The sequence below is a fragment of the Temnothorax americanus genome, unplaced genomic scaffold, assembly GCF_048541705.1.
Source record: "Temnothorax americanus isolate GAGA-0224 unplaced genomic scaffold, ASM4854170v1 Scaffold2, whole genome shotgun sequence".
NCBI lineage: Eukaryota > Metazoa > Arthropoda > Insecta > Hymenoptera > Formicidae > Temnothorax > Temnothorax americanus.
Window position 1 is genome coordinate 630,288 of NW_027509338.1, and position 12,607 is coordinate 642,894.

The window sequence follows — 12,607 nt, forward strand, 5'->3', positions numbered from 1 at the left end:
TTAGAGATTTTATTTGGAAAAAATATGAAAACAAATAAAAACACATAAGTGCAAAAATTTTCTTTATATATTTTTTTTATTATGTTATAACGCTCTTAATACAAAATAAACTTACTTATTTGCGATTATAATTATAATAATATTATTATAATATGTTCTAGACACTAACTTGCGTAAACATTACATAACTTGCGTAAACATTAAAATTATCGGCTCAGATAAAAGTGTGAGGTTAGGTTAGGTTACACGGGATGATGTAAAATAACGTACCGCTCACCAGTTGCCATAGTATAAGCAAATAAAGGAAAAGGATCTAATAAATCTTTATGTTTAACAGAAAACCATTCTGTACCACGTTTTACCTCAAAACCACCAATATTACAGTTTAAGCCTATATTTATAAGTGAAGAACAAATAAAAAATGGACTATTTTCATAAATAATAATAAACTGAATTTCGGCAAAAATAGTGCAGGAATTTTCATCTATTCCACAAACTAACACCATTCTGGGTTGATACTGAGTGCCTTTATAATTAAACCAGTTAGCAACAAAAGAGTATTGATTATCAATCATATCATTTGGCAACGATGGTTCAAAAAGATGAAAGCAATCATGCTTACTAATATTAATGTTCTTTTTTTATCCTACCTGAATGTTTGGAATAATACTTTCCTGAGCCATAAGTTTATAATAAAACAAAAGCTGATGCCGAGTAGCAATGGAAAAGCAATATTTTTTCTTGACATTACAACATTAGAAATTTTCTTAAGATTTTTATGAAAACTCTCAATAATGTGATATACTCACTAACAGATAACCTAATGGATCAGAGAAAACTGGAAACTGATCCATATATTCATGACAAGATTCATTACTTGATGCAAAATTTTTAAGTCGTTTTTTAGAAGTCAAAGGCCAGTAGTCACTAACTTTGGGCCATAGATTATAATTATTTTTCAACCATAATAAATATTCTTCATATCCGTCAATGTCATCGTTATTTAACTCATCTAAAAAAAATAGACAAATGCAATGTTAAATAAAAATGATATTTTTTACTTGAAAACATTTTCTTATCTCAGATAATATAAATATTATTAAATTAATCTCTGACAACACTAAAACTTACTTAAACGAAGTTTACTGTTATTTTCAGTAGTCAAAGCCTTCACATTGATCAAGCCTGCCTTGATAAGTTTCCTTCGCGTTGCGTAGTATCTTGTTAAAATTTTTCCTTTACCTTGTGACTTACCTCTCTCATTTTTTATATACCACACACTCTGCAAAATAAAATTAACAAAATAATTAGAAACAAAAGATTAGCAAGTATACTATAACTTAATTATATTGTTATATTATTTTTTTACTATATTATACATTAACTGAATTAACCTTTTCTTCAGTAGGAAACAATTTTTTTATATGTTCGCTCAAGAAAGATACTCTGTTGTTATTAAGAGTGTAGTTTATATCAGGTGACAGCTCATTACTGACAATTATTTTTGCAAGCTTATTTCTTAAATCGTTGTTTAATCTGCCTTTGTTTCTGTATACACCCAACACAAATTGGCCTTCTTCAGATTTGTTTAATATGGTTTCAAGATCCTGCAATAATAAACGTGACAAACAAAAATAAACATGATCTTGTAATAAGAGATGTAATAAATATGTGTTAAATATATACATATATTTATCATATAATATAGTTATATATTATATATATAATTGTATTATATAATAAATAAATAATATGTATATATAAAATATGTATCATATTTCTTACGTATTCATCATCACTAATTAAGCGTCGTTTCACACCTGATCCAGATGTTCGACTTTTTATCAATAAATCATCTGGAAAAAAAAGTTATTATTACATAACCAAATATTTTTTTTTTATAGTTATTACTATTTATTTATTTTATTAAAATATCTATTTATTATATATATATATTTTTTTATTTATTAATTTTTTATACATTTAATAATTATTAATATTTAATAAATTTCATATTTTTTCAAATATTTATTTTACTAATTTATTATTATTTATAATTATATATTAACATTTATGTTAAGAGTAGAAAGGAAGAGAGATGTGCGTAGGAAAGTAGGAAGATCAGAGGAGGAAGAAATTTTAAAAGGGATGGAGGAGAAGCTGCTCATGGATTCCGACGAAGAGAAGGAGGGGAGGTACAGAAAATGGACCGAATAGGGAGGAGCAGGACGGGAAGAAGGAAGGCGGAAAGACGAGTCGCAAAGGAAGCGGAAGAAGAAGAAGAGGAAGAGGGGAGAAAGGGAATGCGGGGAGGGGAGTAAAAGTGTTGTGAGGTCGTAAATGATCAGGAGGGGAAAAAAATTATGTAAGAGGTTTGGGTACGTTCCTCAGTAAAAAATGCCTTGTAAGCCCTGCGGGGAAACGCAATAAACACTTACATACATACATACATACATACGTTAATATAAAATAATTAGACTAATATAGGATTAATGTAAGAATAAAAAAGATTGTCTTGTAACTATAAATTCAATTTGTAAAAATTGTGGAAAATGAATAGAATAAAAAATATTTTATTCTTACCACTAAGTACTGGAGTAACTGTATTCACAGTTTCAGGTGATCTGAGAGAATTGTTATTTGGAATATCGGCATTAAAATTTTGTTTTAGAGTTGTAACTATGGTCAGAATTTCAGATGTTGATATGACAGGACTTATTTGGAATATCGGCATTAAAATTTTGTTGCTTTGGAGTTGTAACTATAGTCAGATGTTCAGGTGTTGATATGAGAGAACTGTTATTTGGAATATCGGCATTAAAATTTTGTTCCTTTGTATCTTCAACTATTATTGCTCGTAAAATTTGTTGTTCTAATGTGTTATCTTCTACAGAATTTATATCAACACATTTTTTCTGTTGCAGTAACGTCTCTTGCATATGCGATTGTGGAATCTTGACAAAAATTAATACCAATAAATCATTAATGACAGTTTTTAATTTATGAAAAAAGTTAATTAATTCAACTGTGAAATATCATGATAATTATATAATGTGGAATAAATACCTCACTAAAATATGTTTGTACTTTACTCTGGAATTTTCTTCGGGGTCCTATGTTTGAAATCAGATTTTTAAGATCCTCTTCTGTTAATATATTAAACTGCTCTACATCAATTTCTTGAGCTGTACATGAAAAACAATTATGATTAAAAATTATTGTAATATATTGTCACATAAGATATTGTCGATAAGCTGCTTAATCGTTACCAAAATAGAAGATATTGTTTTTTTTTAAACTGATTAACAGAAAATAATCATTAATTTTTATTTGATGCATTCGATTTTTAATAATTTATTACGATAGTCAATAGCCAAGCACACGCGTTCGATATCCGATAATAATGTACAATTTATCTTAGAATAATTTCAATTATTTGGAAATTTATGTTATAATAGCTACAAAGACATGTATCAATTGCTTTGGTATATTAAATATATTTTGCAAAATATTAATATGCGCGAGAAATAGCATTGCAGCTATGTAAAAGAAAAAGATCGAGATTGTCGAGATTATATTCTCACGATTATTATCATAACTTATAGATAGACCTGCCCCTGCCGTAAGAGGCAGCGTGGCAATAATATACGGTGCAGACATATATAAGCCTTTCTGGCGTTTAAAAAAAAAGTGATCTACCAGAAAGCATCTAGAAAGGCTATGTTTGCACCGTATACATATGTCGCCCCGCTGCCTTTTACGGCAGGGACTGATAAGTCTATGATTATTATAAATAAAGCAATGATCTACCATAAAGCAACTTACATACCTGTAAAATTCGCAATTACCTCATCACTGAAATTCCACTCGAGCAATAAACGCGTTGCTGCGTTAGACGCCATGTTCTCAAAAATTCTCGAAGAACCGTGAGTGCGTAAATACGCGTACGCAAAAGAGCAATAAGCAGTAATTACGCACGCAATATACGTAATAACAGAATGGAACAACTGCCACAACGATATGCCTTCACAGTACCGCACGCACGTATCACTGTGATGTATCATCGACGAGAGTCACGCACGCCTCCGCCGCCGAGCCGTTGATGTTTTTCTTCGTCTTTCGACGAGAACCACGCGCGCCTCACGCGGCTCACGCCGCCGAGCCGTCGATGTTCTTCTTTTTTATAAAGCGCGCACATTTTGATCGACAGTAACAAACGCTTGTGTGCCATATCTAAATGTATAGCTCACATACCAATTCTTTTCATTTCCGTACAAATATTGACATGTTAGTGCTGAGTGAAACATATAAATTAACTGGGATAGCTAACTGTATGTTGCTAAATAAAATGTTTGTGACAGATATGTATAGTTTGCTACCACATCAGAACATTAGTAACAACAGCAAATTTGTTAGTTACAGTAGCAAACGTTATTACAGCAAACCATGATTAGCTATAGGAGAAAATTCTTTTTTTTCATGCACATTTACCTTTACAAAAAGTAGAAACGCTTCACGAGATTCTTGGCGTGATGGTCGCCACTGTTCTTGTTTTTTCTTCCAAGCAGTCACCACAGTAAATAATAAATTTAAAGCAAGTAGTGTCCTTATTTTTTTACCGTCTGCAATAAATTTTATTTTATATTAGAAAAGAAATTAATTTTAACAAAATAGCAAAATCGTCAAGTTTTGATGTCAAGTCATTACAACCATTTTTATAGGGCCAATTTCTTTACCGTCGGATAACTCCTATCCTTCGGTTAACCTCACTTTTCATTTCTTTCTAACTGCTCCCTTAGAAAGAGATGAAGAGTGAGGTTAACCGAAGGATAAGGTTATCTGACGGTGAAGAAATTGGCTAATAATCAGACACGTAATTAAACGTTTTTGTATAAACGGAGTTTTATTTGTCATGCTCGTAAAAATAGAAGCCTCTAAGACTATTGTGCAACTTCTTGTAACACAAACTACGAAATTTATGTTACAATGTTTAATAGTCATTTTCTATAAGTCGTTTTTCTTTTTCTTTTTCCAAATATATAAAAGAAAAAACTCTAAAGAAAGAATGACTCAGTATGTCACAATTATAATACATATACATTATAATTAGTTTAGTTTACTGTTTTAATCTAATTCGCATTTGTGACATACTGGAGTCATTCTTTCTTTAGAGTTTCTTTCTTTTCTATATATATTTGCAAAAAAGAAGAGAAAAACGACTTAGAAAATGACTATTAACCATTGCCACATAACATAAATAACTTTTTATATTTTGATATCTCTGAATACTCTTTTCGCCATGAACGCCCTCAGTCAACTATTTATAGATAACAGAGTAGTCGACTGAGGGCGCTCATAGCGAGAAGAGTATTCAAAGATTTCAAACGATAGAGAGTTTAAGAGTTTGTTTATTATTAAGCGGCCAACAATAAATATTTCTAACTTTATAAGATATCTATTGTAAGATAAGTTTTTTATTAAATTTATATTGGGAGTTATATATATACACACACGCGTGCACACACACACACACACACACACACACACACACACACACACACACACACACACACACACACACACACACACACACACACACACACACACACACACACACACACACACACACACACACACACACACACACACACACACACACACACACACACACACACACACACACACACACACACACACGTGCGTACATATGTATATCATTAATAAACATCTATTTTTGAAAACATAATAAACAGGAAAATAAACAGGAAAAATGACATTTCTTTACCTGGAGTAGAACAATCGTCAATGCTTAATCTTTCTTTCTCAATTGTAATTTTTTTTTAAATAAAAGCCGTAAGGTTTGATAACTCAGTATATAACTTCATTCCAGATGTAGGATACATTTTGTTAAAATCAAGTTCCAACTGTAAAACAAAAGAAAAGATCTTATATGTTATAATTCAATTCTTAAAAAACATTTCACATATTTTGTTAAATGAACATACCAGTAAATAACCGTTTGGAGTTTTTAAAACAGGAAATAAATCCATATAAACATGTACAGCGGTTCCTTTTTTTTTAAGTGACTCTAGTCTATTTTTACTGGTTTTGTCCCACAATTCCAAAACTGTGGCCCACGGTTTACTGTTATTCTTCAACCATTGTACGTCATCGTCAACACTGTCGTCAAATTCTTCATCTGCAAAAAGAATGTTAAAACTGTTAAAAATTTACTACACTGTACAAGAACCTAATATAAAAATGATACTTTAAAAGAAGAAAAAGAACAGTGAAACTATACTGGAAAAGAAATAAATAGATAGATATATAAAAGAAATATTATTTTTTAAATCAATATTTATATTACCTGAAGTAACAAGTTCTTCTACATGGGCACGTTGTGATGATTCTTTTGACAAAATGCCACATTTTCGTAGTTTTCTTTGTAGTATCTTTGTACCAACATGCCTCTTCCGGCAGAAGTTTCTCGACGATTTTTACCTTGTCCATGTGCTCCCTTCCATAAGGCCTAAAATAAAACAAATTTTTCCTATACTGATTTAAGTTGTAATTATAAAGGATAATGCTACACATAATTGACAATTACTAACCTCTATCTCAGATGGGAAAAGTTTAATAATTTCTTTGGTGAGAAATTCCACCCGTTCAGTTGGAATACTGTTGAATTACAACAAAATAAACTATTAATTACCAAAACAATTATAATTAACAGAAAAATCTGTTTACAAAGCTTTCAAATACAAACCGAGCATAAATATCTAAACTTACCGAGCATTAATATCGATACTTAATTCTTTATTAATAATTTTGTCTGCAAGCATTTTACGCATATCATTGTTAAGACATTCATTTATATGGAAATGTCCCAATATCATTTTTTCATAAGTTGACGATTGCAGTAACGTCAATAAATCCTGCAAGTAAAATTACAATTTTTAGTAAATTCTTTTTTTTGTTGTTTTACAATTTACTTACGCATTTATTATTTTCGACACGTATTCGCTTTGCGGGAGGATCAGAAAAATCTTTTTCCGACGTCTGTCGTGAAGTAGAAGGAATAAACTTGTCTGCCTGTGTAGGCAGACAAGCTTGCGAATGTACCACGTTGTTACTTGCAACACTTGTAACACTTGCAATAGATGTTGAGGAAGTGTAGTCGCTTTTTTCAGACTCTGAAAAAAATCATAAAGATACTTTAAGTAATTGCAAAAAAAATATTTTTTAAATAAGTATGCAGAAACACACAAATTCATAAATAAAAAATGCAGTATAATACGCTCAAAATAGTTTATGCATAAATACCTTTACCTTTGTCTGTAATGCAAGATGTATCAACTGATGTGAATTGATCAATAGGAACCTAAAAAAAATCATTACAAATTTAAGTTTATTTAATACATATCTCATAAATACATATACATATATATATATATATATATATATATATATATTCCATTATAATATTTACATCCTGTTTATCTTTATATTGCTGCAAATGATCCATAAAATCAATGCGTTCACCAGCATTAGGTATTAATTTTTCTGTTATAAATTCTGTCAATTTAGTGAGATGTCTGAATCGTATTTGATTTTCTAAAAAAAATAAAATTGAATACATTTAATTTTTTAAATTAAGAGGCAAATTGTGAAATATATATATATATGGAAGGGTAAAAGCCATAATAGTGTAAATCAAATTTTTTAAAATATTGACTTGTGTGTATGGATACAATTTATATATTGTATAGATTGCACGTTTTAAGAAAAACGATTTCCGGGCGAAGCCCGGGTAATCAGCTAGTATATGTATACATATATATAGAGAGACGCGCCGTCTCGTCCTTCTATTATAGTCCTTGATTCTCGCCCAGTAGTAAAAATGTTCGTGCCCTTGCACCAAATAGATTGGATAGATAGCGCGTGACGCCTCAGGTAGTCGCGAATCGCCATTATTAACGCCTCTTCATCTTCGACGCGTCATCCTCACTATTTTCGCGAACGTCGAATGCTTCGGCCGAACGATCTTCTCGGCTATGTCCTCCGCCTTTAACGTTATATACCTACGCGTGTTACGCGCACGGATTCCCTGTTATTTCGCGGACGTTTTGTTAACTCCTCCGTTAACGTTTCAAGAGCGAACGCTTCGGTGTATTTTTCGAAAAACCTGAGGGCCCTCTCCATCGTCTTCTTTTCGCTCGTATCTTCCTTCACGTGTCTAGCGTACGCCCAAGAAGCGTACGACGCCATCAGATATTTGGAACTCCTCCTCGTTCTCCGTACATATATACTGCCGCCGAATGCCATGCCTTCAATGGCGTTTACTACACACTATTGGTGCCTTATTGGGGCCATGTACTCTGCCCCCTCTACTTTGCCGTTCGGATTCGGCATTAAAACTGTAGGTTCCATGTGCTTGTGTACAACCTGTGTGCAATGCGCACCACAAGCACATGACTTGGGGAAGACCTAGGTTCGACTCGGACTGTTGCGCATTGAAATGAATGATGATATGAAATTATAAAGAGATGATGATAGACGTTCACTTAATTTTTTCAAGTTTCATAAAAAATGCTATCTGTTGTTATTAAAAAATTATTTGTTGCTGTATTTAAGTGTTTTTATGTAAGCACTGAAAAAAACTTGTTAATCCCCAAAAATATTTAGTCCGATACGAGCAACTAAACATGTTAGTTAGTTAACTAAACATTAGTTGTTTCAACAATTATTAAGTTGCACTTAAAAATGCATTCATATCAACCTTTAAAATTTTTTAATTAAAAATTAATTAATTTAACTAACGTTTAGTTAAACTACCTAAAATATTTAGTTGCTCGTATCGGACTAAATATTTTTTGGGATTAACAAATTCGTTTTCTCAGTGAGAGTTTCGATTATCCTTCTCGACTTTACAGCATGATATATTCACTGCTCTGAAATTGGTATATCGCTATCGATTAGCTTTGGAAGACGTCTCATCGCGAATCCCTTCTTCCTTTCATTCGCCGTTTGCGAATGTTGAAATAATCTTTACGGAGGCACAGGTGTACGGCCTCGGATTGCCTAGACCCCGATGCTAAATCCGCTTGTCGGTACAAGCAGACAGGTGCCAGCCGATTTCGAGCCAATCCACTCCACCATCTCCGTATCCCTTACCGTGTTTCCGCCACCTTTGCGTGCCGAATAAATATATACGGAGGTGCCACGGGACAAACGGGTTTAAAAAGAGGTAGATGCAGAATTACGCTTTTGCGATCGTGCCAATTGTGCTTATAATCCAATTTTCCAAATAGTTGAGAAAACTTTCCTGTAAAATAATTGAATTTTGAATTAGTTTTACAATGCTACAGCTCTAGTTGCAAAATCATTATTTTGATAATATTACTTATTTTTTTTACAAAAGATATAAATTTTATTCTTAAAAGCTCACATTCTTAAAATCAAACGGAAATTATGAATTTAATCCAAAATATCTCGAGAGAGATGTTTTTAGTTCAATCAAGTTTTTTAATTAAACCACTCGGCTATTAAATCCACTCGCTTACTTATACAAGAGAATATATGTCAAACAGACGCAATTTTGCATTTTCTACTGATACAATTATTCCTTACGAAATGCAAATTAATAAATTGTTTTTTGTATATATAGAAGCTTTTTGTTGACTGATATGTTATAAAAAAATATTTTGTATATGGAAGATGAAAAATAAGTAAATTATTATTTTGCATTAAATTTTAATTACAACAAAATATTCTTTTTATATTCGAAAATATGCTATACTAGATCTCTTAAACTATCTTTCTTTTTTGTCGTTAATAAATAAAATATATGTTGCTTAATAATCCTTATGCACTTTAAAAACATGTGCAAGCTTTATGAAGCGGAATCCTTTTTCATGACAAAGTTCTGACCTTCTGCAGCATATCTTACATATCGATTAATTCCAAGACAATTACGAGTTTAGGTCAGTCCAGTTGAGCATGGTTGATTCGTAAATAGCAAAGTTCTCTTTTCTGGGCAGAAATTCTCGCACTCTGTATATCGATTAATTCAGAAATAGCTGCAAGTGCGCTTAAAACGCTCGAGTATCAGTACTCTTCTTTATAACAACGCAATTATTCTCATCTGTCGCGGTATTTGTATCCGCTGTATCAGCAATATTTACTAGATTTTTAATTATTGAATAATGTTATCTGTAATAATGTCAGCAATGAATTAATATAATTGCATATGAATATAGATATATTATATTGATTTAATTGTGTTATTATTGCCTCATATATATGTATATGTAACTAACAGTAGTCCGTCATATAACACCGATGTATGCTATATTTGATATAGCACGACGAAAAAATTCCAATATTTGTTTGTTTTAAAGTGAAATAAAAAATATTTTACTGTTACATCTTCAATATTTATTTTACATTTTTTTAAATAAGCTTTTAGATATTTTATAAATATGTGTTTCCATATATGTATACTTGTATACATAATATATATATACACTGTGAAAAAGACATTTAAATAAAAAAATAATTTATTTGGATTGTTGCCACACACACACACACAAGTGCTTATTTACTTAATATAATACATATCTTTTTTTTTTTTTTATTTAGAATTAGATATTTTTACTTAATTTAAATAAAAATATTTAATTTTAAATAAAAAAATATGTGTATTATATTAAGTAAATAAGCTTTTGGCAACAATCTCTAAATAAATATATTTTTTAACCTAAATTTTTTTAGTGTATGTATGTAATCTATATGACTGATATAACGCAGAACGCATCCGCGCTCGCATCCGCGTGTTATATGAGGTCTGTTGAATATATATTACCTATCTATATACAGATACTACACATAGAAAAGTACATACTGCCTGCAAGTAAATATTAGTTGTTCTAAGTATTTGATAAGTTTATATATCCGCAAATCTACTATAATCACAAGCATCTTATTTACTCAAAACATATTCTGGATCTTAACAAATTTAGTACTTCAAACAAGAATATTTTGTTAATATAAGAATTCGGTTTACTTACTATATAGAGTCTACGGAAGAGAGAGAGAGAGAGAGAAAGAGAGAGAGAGAGAGAGAGAGAGAGAGAAACACATAATATTATTGAATAAATATATAATATTATTGAAAAAAGATTCAAATCTTGTTTTGAACACAAAATGATGAGCTTTTTTAAGACTTGTGCCAAGTATATCTTAAAACTATTATTAAGAAAATATTATTTGTTGAAGAAAATTATTACTTAAGACAAATAAAATAAAATAAGTAATTGCTTTCCCTGTAGAATGATATTCTTATGTAGATGGTGACTTTATATTATCTAATGGTATTTGAATTTTATTTATTATTTTAATTATTGTAACAAGTATGTATCATTTTATTCATATGACTCATTAACGAGTGCTGATGATTAATAAGTAGCGTGATTCCTTGTCGTAACAGTCGATCATGATCATCGTTCGAATCGTCGTATTCGTCTTCTACTACGCCTTCGTCATTTAAGTTATTACGACGGACGCGTTTCGCGACTCGGGGCGAGAATGCACTTTATTTTCAGACAAGGCGCGCGAACACTTCGCGCGGCCAATGTGGAAAGCCAGTGGTTCGTCTTTTAATAGCACGTTGCATCTTGGTAACGACGGGCCGCCGTCCGCGGAGCTTACCTGATATACTGGATGGCCCAAAAATGTCGTTCGGTTATTTGATGAAGATATAGTGCCGGTCGGGTGCCGGGCGACGCGATGTTGCGGCTGATCGTTTTGTTGTAAATTTAGATTCGTTTGTCTGTGCTTGAGTCGACCGCAGTTGTTGACCGGTATTGGGGTTTACACACAGTAGAGGAGTCGAATTGTGTGCAAACGCGCGCGTCTTTTTATGCTAACGTAGTAACCATCAATATCATCGATAATTTGCGATGGGATTTGTTGTAAGCTTAATGATTGTCGCATGTAAAATTTATTTGTGCAGCAATTTGTGAGTTTATTTATCTTATTTGTAAAATATAATTCTTAGGTTAAATACGCATATGTACATGTGCATTTATAGATATATTAGAAACGATTTCTGCTTTTGTTTTAGCCTGTCAAAAATATGTCACATTCATAACGGAAATATAAACATAGGAATCACAAAAGTTTTGATACAGAGGAAAGAAAAAAAGATAACTTATACATAATTCAAATCAATTAATTAGGACTCTCGATAATGAAACAATAGAGATTAATCTGGCCATGAGAGTCAACGGTTATTTATGCGTAATAAATCAATTTATTTAAATTGTCTTACTTTGTCCGAACGTTTCGGCTCCGCATTGAGCCATCATCGACGGCATAACAATTACAAATTAATGTCTCGCGATCTCCGTTACGCTATGGATGAGTGCTTTATACATAATTTATACTCAATTTACTTTTAAATATGTCACTTTTTACACATTAGAAATTATATATAAAGAAAGTAGACTCTAATTATGAATTATTGTTAAATTATTAGATAAAATTTATTGTGTCCCCTCAGAGTTTACAAAGCGGTTTCTATAAGAATGTTCTATATCTATAATCT

General features: G+C 31.3%; 2 protein-coding genes and 1 pseudogene across 11 annotated transcripts in view; 1 reads left to right on the forward strand and 2 right to left on the reverse strand.

The window, feature by feature from the left end:
• Shal (potassium voltage-gated channel protein Shal) overlaps positions 1–12,607 on the forward strand; it is a 222,411-nt gene that overhangs the window by 52,324 nt on the left and 157,480 nt on the right. The gene's annotated exons all lie outside the window — the stretch shown is intronic.
• Positions 51–3,058, reverse strand: LOC143897224 (uncharacterized). The gene is made up of 5 exons (XM_077405690.1): positions 2,584–3,058; positions 1,786–1,856; positions 1,395–1,607; positions 1,132–1,282; positions 51–1,012 (listed from the first exon to the last, which is right to left on the reverse strand). The coding sequence occupies exons 1-5, from the start codon at positions 2,732–2,734 to the stop codon at positions 789–791; spliced, it is 810 nt and encodes a 269-aa protein (XP_077261816.1). The 5' UTR covers positions 2,735–3,058; the 3' UTR covers positions 51–788.
• Positions 2,826–8,687, reverse strand: LOC143896898 (uncharacterized; annotated as a pseudogene). Its single transcript, XR_013256790.1, has 12 exons — positions 7,490–8,687; positions 7,330–7,381; positions 6,997–7,193; positions 6,790–6,935; positions 6,612–6,678; positions 6,368–6,529; positions 6,297–6,300; positions 6,006–6,219; positions 5,786–5,924; positions 3,830–4,622; positions 3,067–3,185; positions 2,826–2,954 (listed from the first exon to the last, which is right to left on the reverse strand). The product of XR_013256790.1 is annotated as an uncharacterized LOC143896898 (transcript).